Source organism: Carcharodon carcharias, chromosome 1 (assembly GCF_017639515.1).
Source record: "Carcharodon carcharias isolate sCarCar2 chromosome 1, sCarCar2.pri, whole genome shotgun sequence".
Taxonomy (NCBI): domain Eukaryota; kingdom Metazoa; phylum Chordata; class Chondrichthyes; order Lamniformes; family Lamnidae; genus Carcharodon; species Carcharodon carcharias.
In genome coordinates, this window is record NC_054467.1 from 31,454,903 (window position 1) to 31,477,535 (window position 22,633).

At 45.4% G+C, this 22,633-nt stretch overlaps 1 protein-coding gene across 4 annotated transcripts in view; it reads right to left on the bottom strand.

Annotated features, from left to right (window-relative positions):
• The window catches only part of LOC121284965 (alpha-1,3-mannosyl-glycoprotein 4-beta-N-acetylglucosaminyltransferase B-like), a 277,514-nt gene that overhangs the window by 153,009 nt on the left and 101,872 nt on the right, over window positions 1–22,633 (bottom strand). For all 4 annotated transcript variants that reach the window (XM_041200995.1, XM_041200975.1, XM_041200984.1 and 1 more), the window contains one exon: window positions 21,079–21,219. In XM_041200995.1, coding sequence (XP_041056929.1) covers window positions 21,079–21,219 — 141 coding nt within the window. The remainder of the gene's footprint in view (window positions 1–21,078; window positions 21,220–22,633) is intronic.

Consider the following 22,633-nt stretch of genomic DNA (forward strand, 5'->3'; position numbering starts at 1 on the left):
TAATGACTGACATTGACTGATTGAGCCAAATGGCCTGTTTCTATGCTGTATATTCTATGTCATTCAATGGAATTATGATCTTTCAGGTGTATGTCCTTCATCAGTGCCATGACCCATTGGGGATAGTGCACTGTAATATCAAGCCCAACTGTTCCCTGAGCTGCGACAAATGTGAAAAAGTTTGATCAAACGACCAGATTGCCCCAGTTCTACCTAACTGTTTAATTTAGGTTAACAGAATATGAGCACCAGATTTGCAAACTTAATAAGTAAATAATTGTTCATTGAACAAACTGTTGTTAGCCAGTGGCAAAAGAAAGAAATGTGAACTGCTAATTCCTAACACTATGGGGAGAATTTTCTCCCCGTCGAGGGGGTTGGGCGGGAGCGGGCCTGAGCAAGCGTGCAGCCTATTGCTGCCCACGATTGGCTGCACTTTACCGTTTTACATGGGCAGGCCAATTAAGGCCCACCCAGCATGACGCGTACCCAGAAGCGCGTAATTTTACGTGTCGGTGAGCGGGCCCCACCCCCGCTTGCCGACCTGAAGATTCTGGCCTATAACTTAAACTCTACGCCCTTCTTAAATCCCTATTCACACACATACAAGACACATAAGACATAAAAAACATGGATTTTAAGGGTGGGATAAAACAGCTCAATAGCAGCAATTCCAGAGCACAGGATTCGATGGGTTGATTTTGATCGATGTCTTCCAAGTTCCTTTCAGTTCTTGTTGATGACATGAGGTGGTCTTTCAGCACTTTCAGTATTTAGTTCACTGGTTGAGCACTTGCCTTTCAATGTCTCTAACAGTGATTTTCCCCTTTGCCTCTTGACAAGAGAGAAAGCAGGTTATAGAGATATGAGGAGAAAAAGTCAGCTAGCAAGTATGAGTAACTGGAATCATCCACACACAGGAGCAAGAGGTTTTAGGTCTTGTTCCTTTCAGGCTAGGAGCTATTCTCTGCACTGCTTCTCACACAAAACCTAGTCACCTGGTCAGGAACCAATTAAAATGCTGTTGCCAGGCACCTCCCCTGGTCCAGGTCTCCTTTCTGATACCATTGTATCTTTCATGGCACACTCTGTTCCAGGACTGCATCATTGTATATATCTCCCATCCTGTTCCATTGGACAGGTCTTTCAACCTACAGCCATTGTAATTTTAATCCAAAGTCCAACAGAAATAAAAAGATATATTCCTTACATCAGACTCAGACAAAGAGATATATAGTCACTTGGAAAAACAGAGACACTAGTGCGGTGGATATAGAGACAGAAACAGACTGCTGAATCTTGTGGAGGCTACAGGGATCTCAGCTGGAGAGCCGTGAGAGCCTCGTGTTGCCTCTTTCTTGGGGGTGTCAGCAGCAAGGACAGGGGCTATGGCTCTCAGCAGGTCCCCTGTTCCCAATGCCAGGTCCCCTGATCAGGCACCAATTGCCTTTGAAGAAGAGGCCCCTTCCCCCACCCCAATAGCCTGCAAGTAGATTAATCGTAGCAGGATGGGAGGGTCATCCATGGGCTTTCCCGCCACGGATTTAATCAGGGTGGAGGTGGGAAGATGGCGGGGTTCCCACCTGCTACCCTCCTGCCTGATTAAATGCTGCCTGCAACTGGCCACAGGGAAGGGCACAAAATTCCATTCAGCGAGAGAACGCATTAACAGACACATCAATGACTGTGAGGAGCTTCATGCATTACATAACCTGTTAATTGCTAATTAGAAAGCCGTTAGCTGATATAAAAGTTCCCAAGTGCCTTTCAGTGTGATGCAGGATACTCATCTGAAATGTCATATTCTCTCTTATCTTTTTATAGAGACTGACAGATCTGTTGTGTATTTCCAGCATTTACTGTTTAGATGCATTGCATGTATTACAATACAGCTTTACAGTGTTTTCTTATCTAACAATTGCACAGTAGGATGCCTATAACTCTTTGACATTTGGAGTTAATTCCGTGCCTTCGTTTCACTGTAACAGTAATTTTTTAGCCTTTTTTTTAGCCAGCAACAGGGTCAGTAGTCAATGGGTTTTTTAATGAAATGCCCAACAGGAGACTGGCATTTTACCATATGTTCAACAATTTCAAGTCACTGAATACAAGCGGCATGCAGTTGGTTTCTTTTCTGTTCACTACACTTCTGTAATCCACTGCAAGATCAGAGCTCCTGTCACAGAGAGATGCAAGCTAAAAGAGTGAAGCAACTTAAATGATTGAAACATTAATGATCAAAAATGATGTCAGGTCCCATGGAAGATTTAACAGTAAACCCAAATCAACCAACTGCCCAAGGATCAGCTTCAAACCATGTAAATTGTTTAAAAAATAAGGGGTCTCCCACTTAAGGCAAAGAAGAGGGGAATTTTTTACTCTCAAATGGTGATTAGTCTCTGGAATTCTCTTATTGAATATTCTTAAGGCAGATTCATAAAGATTCTTGATTGACCAGGGAGTCTAAGGGTATAGGGGATAGGCAGGAAAGTAAAGTTGAGGCTACATCAAATAAGCCATGATCTTGTCAAAGGGCAGAGCATTTGGAGCATCTCGCGGGGCATGATGGCCTACACCTCCTCCTAATTCATATGTACGTGTGTATGATCTCTATTTTCACTTTTACAGCCTTCTCCCAACTCCTGTTTCAAGGTGGATTCAAAGGCCTAGAAATTGGGCTATATGGCATGCACTTTTCAGATGCTACTTGGCCTTCTACGTCTCCAAAATGGCGGCTGGAAGTGCACATACCTTTCTAACCAGAATTGTGTCGCCCGTCATATAGGATAAGGACAAACAAGGGGTGTTCTTTACCCATATTTGATGTAGGCATTAGATGCTTTCCACATGTAAGGGTCCTAATGCCTGTTTGGGGTCTCTTGGCCCTCTAGAAGATTGGATTGCCCTGAGACACTAGCTACACTCAGGGAAACCAACCTTACAGAATGCATGCAACCTGAATATGAAAAAGAAAATAAAAAGACTTGCATTTACAAAACATTTTTCATGACTACCAGATGTCTCAAAGTGCTTCGCAGCCCATGAAGTACTTTTCAAAGTGTGGATGATGTGGCCCGCACCACGTAGTTGATTAACCATAAACAATGCCTCGAAACTGGGGATATTGGTCTGAGAGAAGACACTGATATTGGAGCACCTATCCTGCCGTTGAATTTGCAGGATTTTGCGGAAGTGATATTTCTCCAGGGTTGTATGTTGTCCACAACTCTGATGCATACAGGAGGGCAGGTATCACTGCAGCCCTCCAGAGCATGAGCTTCGTGCTGGGTTTGGGGTCTTTGTCATCAAGCACTCTCTTCCTCAGATGGCTGAAGGCTGTGCTGGCACACTGGAAGTGATGTTGAGTTTCATCATCGATGTCTGCCCTCACTGAGGGGAGGCTCCCAAGGTATGAGAAATGATCAAAGTTATCCAATGGTTCGCCGTGGATCTTGATAGTCGGGTGGCAGTATTGTGCAACGGGAGAAGGCTCAGAGAGGACCTTTGTCTTCTGGTTGTTTAGCTTAAGGCCATTCTTTCATAGGCCTCCATTAATATGTCGATGATAGTTTGGAGCTTGGCTTCTGAGTGTGCACATACACAAATATTGTCAGCGTACTGCAGTTCGATGATAGAGGTTGGGATAATCTTGGTTCTGGAACTGAGGCGTCATTAGTAGAGTAGTTTCCTGCTCTGTAGGGTAGCTCCTCTTTAGGAGGGAGCTTCATGGAAATGGGGTGGAGTGTTGTGGAAAGGAAGGTGGAAAAGAGCATTGGTGCGATGACACAGCCTTGCTTGACCCCAGTTTGCATTAGTATTGGGTCTGTGGCAGATCCGTTGGTAAGGATCACAGCTTGCATGGTGACGAATTTCTGTGGACAGCCAAATTTCAGGAGGACACTCCACAGTCCCTCCCAGTTGATTTCGAGTTGAAGGCCTTTGTGAGGTTAAAGAAGGCCATGAATAGAGATTGCTGCTGCTCTCTGCATTTTTCCTGGACTTGACTAGCTGTGAAGATCATGTCCACTGTGCCTCTTGATAGATGGAATCTGCATTGTGCTGCCCGTAGGAGCTGTTCAACCACGGGTAGAAGGTGATTGAGAAAGAATCTTGCAATGACCTTCTCTATGGTGGACAGCAGAGGTGTAATTGGGAAGGAAGGCATTGGGAAAGCTAACACCAATGGAGTTCTCTTTCTGATGAAATGCCTGGAACATGGTCTGATCATAACAAACTTTTGCATCAGAGAGACAAATACAAGACCTCTTGGCAACACCCTTGCTCCAAGCATTGGCACCTGCTTGACTATGTCATCATCCATGTTCACATCACCCATTCCATGACAGGAGCTGATGACTGCTGGACCCACCATTGCCTAATCTGGGCTACTATCTCCATCAACCTGGCCCAAAAACGGTAGCGACAGCAAAATGCTGCTGCAAGAAAATCAATGTCAATGGACTCTGCGAAGAAGGACCTACTCAGGCAGCGCCTTACAAGCAATCTGGTGATGCTCAACCAGCAGGAACCACAGCATTCCTACAGTGTCTGGTCTGCCCTTAAATTTACCACAATCAGCACTGCAAGGATACTCTTGGTTTCTCCATTAGGAGGCATCAAGACTGGTTTGATGAGAACAACCAGGAGATCCAGGAGCTATTAAATTGCAAGTGCAAGATATGTTCCTGAACTGGAAGCACCACCAAAATTCGAGGGAAAGAAAGCAGGTCTACAGATAAATGAAGGTAATGTCCAGCAGAAAAACCTGACCTAAAGAACAGATGGTGGGTGGAAAGAACACAGGAAATACAGCAACTCACCGACAGTCACGACGTGTGTGGATTCTTCATTGCGGTCAAGACCAATAATGGCCCAAGCACCCAAGGGCCCCACTAACAACAATGTTATAATGACGAGGTAATCTGTTTCTTGTGATGGTGACTGAGGGCTAAATATTGGCCAGGACACCAGGAATAACTTCCCCGCTCTTCTTCAAAGTAGTGCCATGGGATATTTTACATTCACCCATTCCTCGTTCTAATGTTTCATCTGAAAGATGGCACCTTCAATAGTGCAAAGCTTCCTCAGTACTGAACTAAAATGTCAGCCTTGATGTGGAACTGGGGAGACCAGGATTGCCCCTTCAAATCCCATATTAAACCCCAAATCCCGATTGACATCACTCTAAAACTACGTGGCCATGCTCTTGCTGACCAGGCTGTCCGATCCCAACCCTTAACCTCTGTGCCCCCAAACCACTGATCTCCACCCCACTTCCTTGCCCTGACCCAATTCCCAATCTCTCTCCCCTCTGCCCTGACCCCTATACTCCCAATTTTCTTCCCACTCCAGCCTTACCTCCAGGGCTTCCCCCAAACCCCCCCACCCCCATCTCCCTGAGTTTGTCCCTGTGATGCACAACACAGTGCCATCTGACACTAAATCGACTCCCCTGGCCATGGAAATCCTGCCACCCTCTGCCCCAACCATTTCAGGCCTGTAATCTTCCCTTTAGTCTACCTGTGTCCCAGTGCGGCACAGGGTAAGGAGCATGTGCAGCGGGAGCACCCAAAAATGGGAATTTCTAGGCCTAGCAGCATCACTGTGAAACTCACAAAGTTGGCTGTGGCTCATGGCCTGTGATATAGGTTTTAAGGGTTGACTTTCCAAATCTGTGCTTCCAGTGGGAAAACTTAATACCAATTCTCCGACAGGTCTTATCAATAGGTGTTGTCATTGGACCAGTTTCCCAACGGAGCATGAAGTGCTTCTTTCTTCATCAGTCTCTTAAAATATACCTACATAAATTGTTGGCCCTCTGGTCACCTTTTCAGCAATGTGTGTGTATGGATTGGAGTGTTTTCTTCTCTTCCTCCTATCAGTGCCATCTTGTGCAGTCATTTCCTTTGTAATTCTATAATTTTTTCTCACCTTTCCAACTAGACAGACAAGTGATTTTGAATAATTAAGTCATTAAGAATAGTCCTGAAACATTAGCTGGTTGTATGGCTGGTTCCCACAGCACACCTGCTAGCTAAAGTGCCTATGCAAAGCAATTCAGTTGCTAATAAGGGAATCAGTGAAACTCCTGTTTTTCCTCACCTCACTCACAGTGAAGAGATTAAAGGCCAGCCAATTTCTCACCTGTCAGGATAGTGTCCTATAAAGCGGCACTGATTAGTTTTATTTTTCAGCGCTGGCCCCCAACCTTTCAGTGGTTTTAACAGAACAAGATGAATAACAGCAAAGAGGAATACCAGGGATATTGGAGTTAGCCTGAGGCAGAACAGTAAGACCTGGCATTATGCCACCAATTGTATATTCCTCCCACCATTTCCTGAATTCTTATTGGAGTACTAGTTTACAGGCAACAGGTGGCCACTGAGAAAATGGAGAGAAATTTGAAGGAAAAAATATATAAAATAAATGTATGAGCTGGATTTAACACCAAGGATAAACTCCCTACAGTTACCTTCCAGCGTAAATGTTGTGGGTGAGCCCGCCTCCAGTTAGCCAGCTTGCTCCACTTTAGTTTTTCAGATGACAGCTATTTAATTAATATGAGATGAGACTTCTGTCTGTCTTCAGGAGGAAGTCCTGCCTCATAGAGCTGCTGGCCAAGCAGAAGCATTGGCCACTGCTGGTGCTGCAGGTAGCAGGAAGTGGAGCTCAAAAATGGACCGGACATTGAGCTAAGTCTGTGGTCTCTCCAGGGTCAGGCTGACAGGCCCCAGTGAGGGAGTGTGGGTGGGGGGCATTTTGGACAGAGCTGGGAGAAGAGTGGACATGAGGAGGCAAAACTGTGGGAGGGGGGCCTTCGCTTGGCACCATGGGCCAGGGAAGGAGACACCCTCCTTTTCACTGACTAGCAGCCTGCAGGGTTAAACCTGTCAGGCTTTATGTTGGGTGCAGCCTCTCCCGCTGCCCGTTACTTCATAGCAGAATCAGGATGAGGCTCTTAATTGGGCATTAATTGCCTACATAAGGGCTTTAACTGGGCCACAAGGCGGGCGATCCACCCGACACCTCACTTGCCACCGTAAAATCGTGGCAGGTGTATGGGTGGGTGGACTGGTAGTGGGTTTACCACCGATACCACAATACCCTTATTTACGGGATCACCCACCTGTTTTTCCGCCCACGGGTAGCCAATAAAATTTATCCCTATGAGTTGAGACAGAGACCGTTTACTTGCCTGCTGAGTCCATACTAATGCTCTGTTATTAATTTAAGCTAGCTGAATATGGGCAGCTTTGGGCAGGACGGCCATTTGACACATCAGCCAAGTTTAAGACCAATTGGCTTCAATTGAAAGTAAAATTGGACAAGATGGAAAATGCACATCTGACTCGAACCTTTCTGATTCTCAATGGGTGAGTTAGGTTAAAATAGGGGCTTTATACACTCTTCCCAACTGGGACCATTGAGCAATAAGGAGGAAATGTAACCCTGGTCGACTGTTCCACTATATCATGAAGGCTGGCATGCCATTTTATACTAATTGGGAGCTTGTGCAGCTGTCTGAAGCAATGTGCTTTCCTGGCTGACTCCAAACTGTGGCCAGACTAATGTAAAATCACGCACTCGCACGATATTTCAGTCGGTAGGCACGTGCAGGAATAGGCAGCGGCCCGCCGACAATTAACAGGCCTATTAAGGCCATTAAAGTACCAATTAAATGTAATTTTTCACTGCCTGTCCAACCTTAAGGTTGACAGACAGGCAAAAAGACCAAGTGGCCTTTGCACTTTTTAGGAAACCTCATCCACTGGCGGGATGAGGTTTCCAGCAACAATTAAAAATAAAATAAAGATTTTAACTTTTCATTAATAACATGTCCCTGCTCATGACAGAGTCACATGAGGGGACATGTTTTGTAACATTTTTAAATCTTTATTTTTGATTTTTTTATATCTTCAGCCTCCTGAGGCAGCTCTGTGCCTCAGGGAGCTTTTCCTACATGTGCCCACGCACATGCATGACGTTCCCTGCTCGCTTCCCTCCCCCCCACACAGGCAGCACTCAGCGCTGCTCCCCGTGTTCATGCTGGGTGGGCTTTAATTGGCCCGACAGTGTGAAATCGCGGTCCGGCCCCAATCATGGATGGCGATGGGGCTTCCCGACCACTCCCGCCGAGCCTGCCTGAGGAGGGCAAAATCCTGGCCTGTGTATCAAAACTGGAGGCCCATACATCTTGCTAAACCTAATGTAAAAGCAGCTAATCAGGAAACCCTTCCTCCACAGGACAGCTGATGGACTTTTGGAACTCGTATGCCCAAAAGGCTATCAATGCTGAGTCAACTGAAATTCTAAAGACTGAGATCGATAGATTTTTGTTAGGTAAGGGCATCAAGTGATATAGTGTGAAGGCAGGTAAATTGATTTTTTTCTGAGGCATTGATCAATGAACAACTTAATTAAATGGGGGCCAGGCTTTGAAGAACTGAATGGCCTACTCCTGCTTCTAAAATGTGTGATAACACCAGCTTTTCTGATAAGCTAGTACCACTGTGTAATTGTGGTCAATTTGAAGTCAGACAGCTTAGGTACTAAATATGTTTTAGTAGCTCTTCACATTCTTCTCAGACAGCATGGCTGCCTGGTACGTTGTTTATTCCACTCATTAAGTCAACATAATGATGTGAGAAAAAGCAGCTTCACAGCAACTCTTATCTATACTCAAACCAGATAATCCTTAAATCTATAACATTTTTTTTTGTTTTGCTGTCTTGGCTTTGTTGTGACATGAGTGCTATCAAACGTGAAATAGATCATTTCAAATGGAAAGCCAAGCAGCTTACTCAGGTTTCCTGGAAGTTAAGATACAAAGGAAAAGTACAGACACTTTAGGTAAGGTTTACTTATGATGTTATGTGAGGAAACATGATAGCAATGCTAGATCTAATCCCAACCTTTTGAAGAAGTATTGAATCATTGCACTTTTCTTGTTCAAGTGCTCCATTTATTAGAAAGGAGCTAATGATGTATAAATAACGAAGCAACAGTTGAATGCCATTGTATACTAGATTTAATGGGAGAATGGGCTTGTATCTTGTAGATATCCATTTATGAAGATAAATCAACATTATGTACTTTGGGTTGCCATATAACAGTAACTACATTTCAATAGCTCCAAAGCTCTTTGGAATGTTCTGAGAAAGGTGCTGTGTAAATGCTAGCGGCAGTAGCAAGCATGCATAGACTCTGCAGGATCAGGGGTGTGGAGTGGAAGAAGGCTCTGGATGTTATGGAGCATGAATCATTTAAGGTCTGTGACCAGTTCTATGAGGCTACTGCAGATGCAAACAGGGGTCAATTCTGGTACCTGGCCTTCAGAACTGGCTGATCGGTGGAGAAGCAACTGCAATTTTGAAGCACCGGCCTCATTAACATTGGGGTAATGAGCTGCAGGATGCCATGTAGCACAGTTCACCAGATTGAGGCGTCAGCTGCCAGCAAGGTAAATGCTGGGTTGGGGATGGGGGGAAAGTTGCTGGCTTGTACAATGACATTGTTCATGGTTTTTGAAGGTCAGAGAAGAATTTCCCAGAGGTTTTTCCTAAATCAGCCAATATTTTTCTACGAATCTTCTTTTCTTGCCTGAAGAAAGACAAATTCAATATAGTATAACTTAATGGCAGCACTCCTGACCCCCAGTGAGAAGGTTATGGCTCCAAGTTCCACCCCAGGAACTTGAGCATAAAATCTAGGCTGACTATTCAGACTCTGTACAATGGTACAGTGCCACACTGTTGAGGTGCCAGCCTTTGGATAAGACGTTAAACAGCCTGACCTCTCAGGTGATATAAAAGATGTTATGGCACTATTTGGAAGAAGAGAAAGGGAGTTCTCCCTGGTATCTGTAGTATAAGGTTCTGGTTAATGTGGGAGTGAGTACAGTACTACCCACACCGTGATGTAAGAGAACACATGACCTGCACCCATGGTCAGTCTTGCGTTGGGCAGAGCTGTGTGTATCAGCAAGCATGAAGACAGATCCTAGCTTGTACCCTTTACTGTATATTTGTAAATAACTTTAGGAGTCAGCAAAGACTTACAATTAACCTATGTATGACAATGAAGACTTCTTCAAGCTTTCCAAATGGTAACCAACATCCTACAACATGCTGGCACTTGTGGAAAAATCCAAGACCTTGCAGAAAATGTAGAGAAAAATTGAAATATTCAAAGACTGAGAAAAAATTCAACAAAGCAGCCTGAGATGAGAAGAAGCTCCAGAAGCAGAGGTGCAAAGGAAAAATCACCAGGAAGAAGCTCCAAAGAAAGGCTTGGAAGTTGGATGCAGAAATTTAAAATTGCTCACTGCAGAAGAAGACTCCGTTGAATCTCCTTTAGAAGAACAGCTTCTAATCTCAGAGTGCTGTTGGCAGACCTAGCAGGGGTGAGCTAAGTCTTTTAAAATTCCAGTCTACAGTGTTGCAACCAGTCCTGAACAAGATCCCCAATTTGTTAAAATTGTGGACGAAATCCCCAATTTGTCACAGCCGGGATGGTACCTCAATATTGTTATAATCGTGGGTGAGGAGGAATGAGCTGGCTCCCCTCTTTATTCAACCCGCTTGGTTGGTCGCAGCAAGGTTAGTTTAAAAATCCTTTCCCCTTGGATACCTTTTCGCAGTCCAAATGTATTTATTTTTAATAAGGAGCCAATTTAACAAGGCTTTCTTCAGTCAAAGAAAGAATAAGTTTATTAGTTATAAAACCCGAGGAAAAATAATAAAAACATGACACATCATACACACTCTGACCAGAAATGAGAAATTAAGAGTCCAAATAAAAGTTAAAAAAAATATACAAATCAGTACTTGGCTTGTCTGTGAGGTGTGGATAATGGTACGTTGCGGTCGTTAAGTTGGGTGATTCAGTAAAGCTGACTTTGGCAGATTCGCAATCTGTTGGCGACACTTGTTGGCTTGACCCGGAAGGGGGAATCCTGCTTCTCTCTGCAGGGTAACTGAAAAGGCTATCTTGTTTCTTTTTACGTATGGTCTCTGCTAGAACACACTTGCTCCCCAGCAAGAGAGAGAGAGAGAGAAAGTCTTTGTTGGGGCGACTGACTGGCATTTCTTCTTGTTTCTGTACCTCACAAACACTGATCTGCAGCCAGCTTTTTAACCCATTTTTCCTGTGTATTCCCAGGAGGGGAAATAGTCATGTCTTGTAATGGAGTCCATTTTACTTTCATCTCAGACTATTTTTCACATTCTGAGATGTAAATCAATAGGAGATCTATTTTTGCATGACTGCTGAGATGTGGGAATCAGTCTCCAATGTCTCCACAAACACAGGAGATTAAAAGTTCAGTATTTTGCATTTTCCATATCTTCCTTTCAAGTATCTCTTAGGCCTTGACACTCCTTCAGGTGCGACATTTCATGTTCTCTTCGGACAGGTCTGTCTGTACAATCCACATAGGAATTTTCCAGAAAGTGATCACTTTACATCATAAGCCATCTTTTGATTAGTCTTTATCTGTATTTCTTCTAAAAACTCAATATGCAGGTAGTTGGTAGCTGCAGTCCGCTGTCGTGACAACAGTAAGTCCTGAGAAATCTTTATATAATTCAGAGTCAGAACAGCAGTTTGAAAAAACCCATCGCTAAAACCCAAACCCCAAGTCAGTGCCTGAATACTCTCCGAAACGAAAAAAAAAATTAAATATTTTGGGAGAATTGTGACGTCTATGTAGGTAGTTGGTAGCTGCAGTCCGCTGTCGTGACAACAGTAAGTCCTGAGAAATCTTTATATAATTCATAGTCAGAACAGCAGATTGAAAAAACCCATCGCTAAAACCCAAACCCCAAGTCAGCGCCTGAATACTCTCCGAAACGAAAAAAAAAGTTAAATATTCTGGGAGAATTGTGACGTCTAAACAGAGCTGAGAGAAAGCAAAAGCCAGGATTGACAAATTCAAACTTTAAAGTAAATTGCTGAGCAAGAGAATTCTGCAGGCAGTCGATCTAGGCAGCCATTGTTAGAAATTTTTTTCAAGCTGAGCGCAATTGCCATTGTAGCGGAGCCCACCAAAACTGGCAAGTGTAGGAAATCCTTTTGTCTCCAAGTGAATGGCGACACACCATCTTGAAATTCAGGAAGCTCTTAAAACAGAACCTATACTTTTAAAAATTTAAACATGGATCAGAATTCCACACCTCCAAATCAATTTGGACTAACCTGAGGCCAAGGTCAATCACATAATTGGGGACTTTGGAGGAAAAGATTCCTAAGGTACAGCATCACTTCAGATTTAGATAAAAATCAGAAGCAGAGCAGGTCAGCACACAATACTCAATAGGCCTGATTGCAGACAACATTTGCAAGCCAGGGAGTCAAAATTTGAAGAAGTACTAAGAGCTTTCAACATTTATTTTAATCTAAGAAGCAATGAAATACTTGAAAGAGCTAAATTTAACAAGCGAGTCCAGCAGCCAGGAGAACCTAGCGATCCATTCATCAATGATCTGTACAGAATGGCAGAAGGTTGCAAATACAAAAACTTAAAACTGGACTCTTCAGAGATAGAATAGTGGTAGGAGTAGCAGACGATGCACTCTCTGACCTCATGCAAGCAAAGGAAGACCTAACCCTGGAAAAGGCAATCCAGATAGTTGGCAGTCAGATCTCTGTGCAGCACAGACCATTTTAAGGAGATAAAGTAAACTATGGTGTAGAGGTCAATTCACAGTTCAAATTAAGACAATAAGACACAGGGACACTCCAGGACAGGAAGAGCAATATCTGAACTGACCAGCATAGTGACTATGCCAATTCCATGGAGCAAAGTGCCCTTGCAGGCAATGTCAATGTCCTGCAATTTCAGCCCAATGCTGTTGGTGCAACAGGATTGAACACTGTGCAATTAAAAACTCTGAAATGCACAGAAGGCCCAAAGATCATCCACGAGTTCGAGACTGCAAGCCCAGAAGGTATGTAGCCATGCTTCTTAGGTGAGATCAAAGATCTTGATTTCTCTCTCTGGAATGTGAACATTTCAGTCAATGGCCAATTAACAAATTTTAAATTGGACACAGGAGCCAGCGTAACAATCCTGTCAGACAAAGAACTATGGTTGCTGACACTGCCTATGCTACCCCTGTACGGGGTAGGAGGCTTAAGCTCCTGGTGAAGGGCACCCTGCAGCCAACACTGAGATATAAGAATTAAACAATCCATGAGACTGTCTTTGTGATCCACAACCAGGACTGTTAATTACTAAGCCACAAAGCCTGTGTTGAGCTTAACCTGTACAGAAGATTGACAAGGTCAGCCAGCAAGGGCTTAGCTCCAAGTACAAATGTGAGTTCCCGAAACTCTTCACCGGGACTGGGACAATTGAAAAACGCACACAGGATCACACTGAGGGAGGATGCTAAACCCGTGTGCCTATTCACACCATGTGAGATCCTCCACTCACTCATGAAGCAGGTGCAGCAGCAGCTGGATGAGATGACAAACGTAGGAGTCATCTCTCCAGTCACACAACCAACTGCATGGTGCTCTGAGATGGTCCTAGTCCCAAAACCAAACTGGTTCATCGGTATCTCTATCAACCTGACACAGCTCAGTAAAGCCATAGCCAGAAACGTACACCCCATGTCCTCAGTGGATGAAAGCCTGACTAAACTCCCGGAGACCATGGTATTTTCAAAACTGTACGCAAACAGCGGCATTTGGCAGCTCCCGCTTGACTAAGAGTCTGGGCTGCTGACAACATTTATTACCTCCTTCAGCAGATTCTGCTTCAGCTGCCTGCTGTTTGAAATGACATCAGCGCCAGAAATATTCCAATGTATGATATCGGTCATTTTGCAGGGCCTTTGGGGGGGGTCATATGCCACACGTACAATGTATTAGTTCATGGTACAACAGTGGATGAACATGACAAGAGACTCGCAGCAGTCTGAGAGCAACTGCAAAAAGCAGCATTGACGCTGAATGACAAATGTGAGTCAGCAATAAAGGCATCATGGTAGAGCCACAAAAAACCAAGGTTATCAGCGAGTCCCCAACCCCATCCTCAATTCTACACCTCCAGCAATTCTTGGGGATAGTGAACCAGCCGGCAAAATTTTTACTGAATTTGGCACAGATCAAAGAACCCTTGAGGCATCTAGTTAAGAAAGACCAAGCATGGTATGGGACTCACATCAAGAGCAAGCTTTCACTCACATCGAGATGATACTGCTTTCCACGAACTTCTGGCCCACTACAACGCAGCCCTGTTCACCACCATAGCAGCTTTGTGCACAGTGGGTGCGGTCCTGCTCCAGGAATATCTGGATGGAAGTTGCCAACCTGTACACTACACATTCAGAGGGCTGTCGGAGATGGAGCTGAGGTACACTATCATAGAAAAGGAAGCCCTCGCAGTCATGTGGGCATGCAAGAAATTTTCAGACCATGGGCCAAATTTTCCGTCCCCGTTGGCATCAGGCATCATGGTGGTGGTGAGAGGACAATATGGCAGGAAGGCCAAAAATTGGTTACATGCTGTCATGAATCCAGTTTGTGATTGTCTGCTCCACCCGTCAATTGTGGGCCACGTTTCCCATCGCCACAGGTCAGGAACTACATTTTAATACATCTGCATATCATTATAAGCCCTGCTCACAAGAATTATCCCCCCCACATCAAATTTACTGCCCACGTCAGCGGGAAAACACGTCGGTGCAGCACACGTCTTGACAAGTGTGACATGCGGAAATTGGGATTTAGTGCCAGGGCCTTGCTCATATTGCGGACATCCGAGGAGCAGAAGATGCTGAAGCCCTACAGCAACCAGACCCTGGAGGAACATGTGCGTCGCATGCTGGGTGGATTCACATGGGCATGGCACTGCCACGAAGCAGCTCACAGAACATGGAAGGTCACCGTTCAGGGTCTGCTTCGGGACATCAATGTCTTGGCCATGGTCTGCTACAGATAATGGTCGAGGGGGAGGAGAAGAAGGTCCAACTGTGAGTGGGAGAGACAGGTGTACCGGGGGATGGGAGAGGAACGTCTAGGTTTGACTGGGAGAGGAAGATGTACTGGGGCGGGGGTGAGGTTGGGAGGGAAGGAACGATAGGGTGTGAAGTTGGTGACGGGGGGAGCAATGGTGTCATGGGGGGGATGAGGTTGGGAGGGGGGGGAATGATGGTGTTTGGGGATGAGATTGTGGGGTGAAGGGACTATGGGAGAGGAGGTGTACCGGGGAGAATGTGGCAACTGAAGAGGTAAATGTAAGGGGGAAGGAAGGAGTATGGAAAGGAGTTCAGAGCGGGGAAGGACTTTGGGGGGAGGAAGGGCTTCAGAGGAGGGAAAGAGTCCAGGGGGAGGAAGGAGTCCGGAGGGAGGAAGAAGTCTGGATGAGGGAAGGAGTAAGTGGGGTAGTGGGGAGGATGTCCGGGTAGACATGCAAGGGAGGATTCTGTGGAGTCAATGACTGCCTCCTGGGGACTAAAATAAGGGTGGAAATGGTAGGAGGGAATAGTGAAAATGAGAGTGAGCATGAAGGATAGGAGGGTGAGGGTACAATGGTAGCGATAGAAGGGACGGCGAGGGTGGTTGGTGGGGACTGGGAGGCAGACACAGACCCTGGGGGTGGGAAGGAGATGGTCGGGGAGGTTAATGTAGATGGGGGTGGGATTTTCAGGAAGATAGGGAGCATCATGTTCACATTGGACTTCCCAGAAAGAAAAGGTTTCTGGCTGGTAGGTGATGGTGGGGAGGTAGAAGGTGATGCCGGTTGGGTGGGGCAGGGGCGGAGGTGCGTGGGGGTCAACAGTGATGGGGGAAATGACATGGATTTCTAGGGGAAGGGAAAGGACAGGGAAGCTGAAGATTAACTTCACTACAACCAGCTTTCAAATCGAAAATGAAAGAAGCCTTGTGTTAGGTGGGAACAGGTGCAGCATGGGAGTGCAGTGGGTGGGCGGAGATGCAGGTCAGCTCAGATGGACAACTGAAAGAGAACTGAAAATGCTTGGGATAGTGAGATGAGTGTAATGGATGAATCCGTGTGCATGGGAGACAGCTTGCACAGGGCTATGAAAGGCCCTGCCACATACATACTTCTTCCTCCAGAATCACTTGTGGGCTGGCTGTGTGTAGCTGAACTGCTACTGGGGAGGCATGCCGGGTGAGGACTTTTGAAACTTGTAAATTAAGCTGAAAGACACCATTATACATTACTCAGTGGAGGTGAATATATTCTCCGATTATGAAGTGATGAAATGTGTTCACCTATGCAACCACTTGTGGTCAGAAATTCTTAACTTTTCAAGGCCCACTACTTCTTCTAGGTGCTGCTCTGGCATCAGCAGCAGGGGTGGAGACAGCCTGTGCAATGCTTGGCCCTGTTGCCTCTGATGACTTTGGCATGAGTCCTCTGGAGAGCCGAGGCCTTAGGGGCCCTGGCTTGCTTTGGTGTCCTCCTGTGGGCCAGCTGCTCCCTCTGCGGTGACAGAGGAGGAGGTTGAGGTGGGCACAGGCAAAGGGGCCTTGGAGGAAGAGGACGGCCTCTGAGATTCCTGAGTGGATGACCCAGGGGTGTTCAGCTGCTGCTCCTCCTCCCTTAAGGTGCCCAAGGGCCACAGCCTGACTCCTTGAGGGGAAGGAGCACCTATAGGGACATCAAAAGATTCAAAAATATCTTCATTCAAAGAATGATTCCAGGGATAAAAAACTGTAGCTATGAGGATAGATTGGAGAGGTTGGGACTCTTTTCCTTGGAGAAAAGAAGGCTTAAAGGAGACTTGACAGAGGTATTCAAGATCCTGAGGGGAATGGACAGGGTAAATAGTGAGAAACTGTTCCCACTCAAGAGAATATCAAGAACTAGAGGGCACAGGTTCAAAATAATTGGAAAAAGGAGTAAATGTGATGTGAGGAAATTTTTTTCACCCAGAGGGTGGTGGAGTCTGGAACAACTTCCTGAAAGGGTGGTGGAGGCAGGTTCGATCGAGGTATTCAAAAGGGAATTGGAGTGCTACCCTGAAAAGAAAGAAAGTGCAAGGTTACTGGTATAAGGCAAGGGAGTAGGACTAGGTGGAATGCTTTTTCAGAGAGCCAGTGCAAACTCAATGGGCCGAATGGCCTTCTTTGCACTGTAAAGATACTGTGATACTGTGCAGTGCTGTGAACAGGTGGACGCAGTCCTCTGACTCGTGTGCCACTCTGTTTAGGGCTTCTAACAGCTTTACACATGATGTTCCCCTGCTTTCTGCTGATTCTCCACAATGAATTGGAAAGCTGAATCTAGAGGCTTATCAACTGACTCCGACCTCACAGACGCCTCTTCCCCAGGAGTCCTGCGAGTGCTGGGGAGCTTGGCTGAACTTGCCTCCTCTTGCTGCAGTGACCATCAGATTGTGAACCTGAGTCTGCTCTAGATCTAGGTCCCACCGAGGTGTGTGCCTCCATGCTGGTGCAGGGTGTAGGTAAGTGCTATGACAGGTCTCCCAGGCTACTTATTTCCAGCTTTTCAATGGAGGAGGAATCCTCTTGGTGAGGACATGGATGGAACTGAGGGACTGGTTGGCTGAGGGTGACATCACTTGGCAGAGCTCCTTGTGAACCAAAGTACAGATGATTAGTGCATGGCAGCAGAGTCCAAAAACAGGGCACTCACAGTTGCATTGAGAGAGGGGTGATGTGGTTCAGGATCGTCATGTGGGTGTTTGCCATCAGCACGGTCCATATCCTTACCAGTCAGCATGATGGCATGTTCCTAAAAGTGAGTGAGGGGCCTAATATGAGTATTTGTATTTTCGAGACTAGCATACACATGTCTTATTATGTGTAATGGCTGAATGTGCTTCATGTTTTTTTAGAGGTGATAGACCTGGGAGTTGCATGTGACACTTTATTTCAGAGGTTGTAACTTGACTTAAGGGTGACAGGATGGCCTCATCAGGAATGATCAGTAAGGTGGCATCACCCTTGCCCTCACTTTCAAGCCGTGCCTTGGATGCCTAGCTGAAAGTACAGTGCATCAAGGCCTCCCTGCCTCCCATAAGGTTCCTCACTTTGGCATGCACCTCCTCACATGCTCCACCTCCTCTTCAGACCCAGACTTGAGTCATCCTCTGTGGCCTGCAGAGCAACATCGCTGTCTTCATCCTTCAATGGGGCCCCCTTGATAAAGCCAGATTGTGCAGTGCGCAGCAGACAACAACAATACACGAAGCGTGCTCTGGAGGATATTGAAGTGTTCCCTCTGATCGGTCCAGGCAGCGGAAGCTCATCTTGAGTAGCCCAATGGTCCTCTAAATTCCTGCCCTTGTGAGGCATAACTTTGAATATAGTTCTCCTCCTCTTCTGTCCTTGGGTGTCTGAGTGGTGTCATGAGTCACCTTTTCAAGGGATAACCTTTATCCCCCAGGAGCCATCCATCTAAGCGAGTTGGAGCGATGAAGAGCCTTGGCACCAGGGAGTGTCGAAGGATTTCCAGGATACCTGCCACATACCTCTCTCTTTCCGCAGGTCGCATTCTGGAACATTGCCTGCAAGCACCTGGTCTCCTCTCCCTTCTGGCCCTCTCCTCCTCTTCTGTGGCGGTCCCTCCAACAGCGTAGACAATTCCCATTTTCTCGGTTGCACAGGATAGTACACGGAAGGAGCCTCCGCAAATGCTGAGAAATCAAGTAGTTCTCCAGAACACATAGAAAATGCCAGAAACTGTCTGTAAACCAACTCCAACCAAATCACAGCAAAACTCCTACCCACTCACCTTGCCAAGATCCTGTTCGCCTTTTATCCACCTGGATTGAGATTTCATGAAAAACATAAAGGCTGCCTGGCCAAGTGGCTCGTGCGCTGAGCATGAGATCGCACGGGCCACGTAAAATCATTGCAAATTGCCTTTTTACTTTGCCTAATTGCCCTTTTAATTGTCGGTGAGCGCACTTCCGACATCCACGCGTGCCCACCGACCGTAATATCGCGTGACGGCACGAGGACGTCGGGACACCCTTCTGAGATTAGGATCACTGCGCATCTGATCCGACACCTATAAATGTTAAGTGTTCTTGTTGTTCGAACCAAGGCCTGAATTTCACGATGACCTCCTGGTCTACAATGAGCGGCTGGCCACCTCAGTCTCCCTGCGGCCAGAGATCCTTCAAAAAATACGTCAGGATCGTCTGGTCATCACCAAATGCAGAGCATTAGCCCATTCTGCAGTCTGGTGGCCAGGCATTTCCAAGGTAATTGAAAACACCATTGCAAATTGCTAAGTGTGTGCATTGCACAGGCAGGACCAAACAGAGCCCCTCATCTCCACACAATTCCTTAACAGAGTCCATAGGAGAGGTTGGGCACTGACCTGTTTGTCTTCAACAGCAAATTGTTACTTATAGTGATAGACTGCTTCTCCAGAAGGGTTGAGGTGAAGCAACTATATATAACTACCACAGAAGCAGTAATTAATTTTGAAATGAATACTTCACTCACTTCACCACCACATTCAGCTTCCACCACTGCACCAGATCCCTGAGATACCCGCAGTCAAACGGAAAATCTGAAAGAGGGGTCCGTGCATGAAAAACCCTCCTTAAAAAGAGCGAGGAGTTCCCCACAGCACTGCTCACATACAGGTCTGCCCTTTTACAGTGTGGCCTTCCCCATCTGAACTTCTGATGGGCAGGAAGCTCCGCGCACAACTTCCAATGCTGCCGAAAAGACTCATACCAGTCTTGGTAACCAAGGATTATCAGGACATCCGAGCAAGAAAGCAGTCCTACAGGCAGAATCAGGCTTCCGCTTACAACAGAAGGTACTGCACCAGCCACTTAACCCAATACAGGAAGGTGACAAGGCCTGTATTAAAGACCTTGAGAGAAAAGGTACTGTCATTAGAAAGAGGGCTAACCTCATTCCTAACCTGGTTGGCACTGTAGGGGGCACAGTCAGGAGAAGCAGGAGGAGTTTCCTCTTCAGCCCACATCCTTAAAGTGTCCGTCCCCACTGAGCAATGGAGAGATAGCAAGGAACATACCCAGATGCCAGAATAATTTCCAAACCTACAGGAAGAACCAACAGCGACAGAGCCTACCACTCCTACGGCAGTAATGCAAACGAGGTACGGAATATTTATAAGACCTCCAGACCGCCTGAACCTTTCAATTCAAGGACTTGAAGGGGGGAGATGGCGTAGTGAAAAATTAGAATGACAGTGTGAATGTATGATAGTAATAACAATGTAAGACATAAGATAAACTGTAATCACTTAAAATATCTTAGATAAAGATTAGAGGGAGGTTTAGTATAAGGGTCTGGCACAAATAGGGTTAAGTTGGGACTGAGTTCAGCGCTGCCCACACAGTGATGTAAGAAAGCACATGACCTGTACCCAGGGTCAATCTAGTGTTGGGCAGAGCTGTGTGTACCAGCAAGCATGGAGATAGCTCCTAGCTTGTACCCTTTGCCATATGTTTGTAAATAGTTCCAGAGTCAATAAGACATACAGTTAACCTACGTATGACTTTTCAGAACTACCGAACTATAACTAACACCCTACAACAGTATCCCTCAACTGGATATTAAGAATTCAGATTATTTCTTCATTATTGCACTGATGTTTGTGGGGCCTTACTGTCTAAACATTGGCTGCTGTATTTCCTATGTTGCAAAAGTTCAAAAGTACTTAATTAGCTGTAAAGTGCTTTGGGATGTCCTGAAGTCATGAAAGGTGCTATATACGAATGCAATTTTTTTCTTTGTTTCCTTTATTTAAATTGCACTGCCAGTCTTACAAAAATTCAAGGTTTTGACTATCCTGATCTAGGTGGAAGCAGCAATGTTTGAAATATTTTGTATTTTCTCTCAATTTTCTCTCCAGTGTTCTGAGAGGAGAAAAAAAGAGTTTGGTTTAAGAAAGCTTAAGAGAAACTTAAGAGACAATTTTAAAATGCTGTATAGTTTTAAGTACCACAGGTAGATGTGAGAAATGTATTGTTAAACCTTTAAATGCAACCATTTAAGGTAACCATTCAGATCGACACATTTAGAGGGAGTATATGCTTAAAATCAGGTCATGTTAGGCAGCAGTTTTAAATGTTGCTGTTTGTTTCTTACCTTCAGTCTTCAGCTGTCCTATCATTACTTTTGGTTGAAGGCTGTCTTCATTATACATCAGATGAGGAAGGTAATAGAAGATATTTGGCTGCTGAATGTTATGCTTTCTGGTAAGGTTCAATGCTTTCATCTTCATTGCATCTGAAATCAAGGAAACCAATATTAAGGGAATATGCTCATACAAGCACTCTTATTTTCTAGAATGAGAGTTCTTAACAGGTTGCAGTGGCTGTGCCAGCTTTCAGGGTTCAAGCCCTGCTTCAGGATATTAATACATAATCTAAATTGAGACTTCAGTCAGTACTGAGGGATATCCTGAGGATGTGAAAGGTGTGACATAAAGGCAAATTCCTTAGCAGTTTGTTGCTGCTGTAATTTAACGCTTGGTGCCACAAAAAGCATAAACACTCTTATAAATAGTTCTCTGTTTGGAGGTTCAAATCATGTAAAACTGAAGGTTCCTACAGATTAATTCCTGAGAAACATGGCCGAATGTAAATGTACAAAATGCCAAGTAACTGATTGTCTGTAGCGCTGAATTGTTAACAGCACTATTATGTTAAATAATCATTTTGTACAAATCTTTGACAAGCAGGCATAGATCTGGAAACCTATTTGTTGTATTTGCAAAACACCATTGGAGTAGTTCAAGCATTGGAAATGTTGCTTGAACATGTCAACTCTTTGCTCAATGATGTTTTTTGTGGCAGCGTGGTTCTTGTGTTAGATAACCCCTGCACCCATGACCAGATTCCTGACAGGACTCAGCCTGGAACTCAATGGGAAGGATTTTCAGGTCGTCAGGCAGGCATGGTGGACAGACCTGGGAGCAGCCGGACCACTGACCCACAATCAGCCCCTGACCTCGATTTCACACTGGCTGGCCAATTAACGGCCAGACTGTGTGGAACACGTGCTGAAAAGCCCAGCGCTGCCAGGGTGGGGGCAGGAGGAGAGCGAGGGCTGAAGTCAGCTGGAGAGTGGGCAATGGAAGCTCGCTGAGGCAGAGAGCTGCCTCAGCGAGCTTAAGGATTTTAAAGTCAAAATTAAACCTTATGAAATTCCAAAAAAAATTTCCACAGGTAAGAATCACTCACCTAAACACACTGATGATAAAAATTCTGCTCAAACATTTTTATTTTGTAAAAAATTAATATCGGAAACCTCATCCCGCCCTTGGATGAGATTTCCTCAAAAATCCAAAGGCCACCTGGCCGATTTGCCCACCTGCCCACCATAACGTTGGATGGGCAGCAAAAAATCCAGGTCAATTACTGCTTTAATGGCTTTAATGGGCCTCTTAATTGTTGGTGGGCACACTGCCGACTCTTGCGCACACCCGCCAACTGAAATATTGCATGAGTGTGTAATGACCAGGGTCTATGGACGCTGCCTTTCATTCCTGGAGATGACCAAGAACCAGTGTCGCTGAAGACTGTGCATGTCTAGGGAACTGGTCGGTCACATCTGCCACCTGCTGCAGGATTTTGCTGTGAAAATGACTGTGGCACTCAATTTTTACGCCAGTGGCTCCTTTCAGGGCTCCATTTGTGAC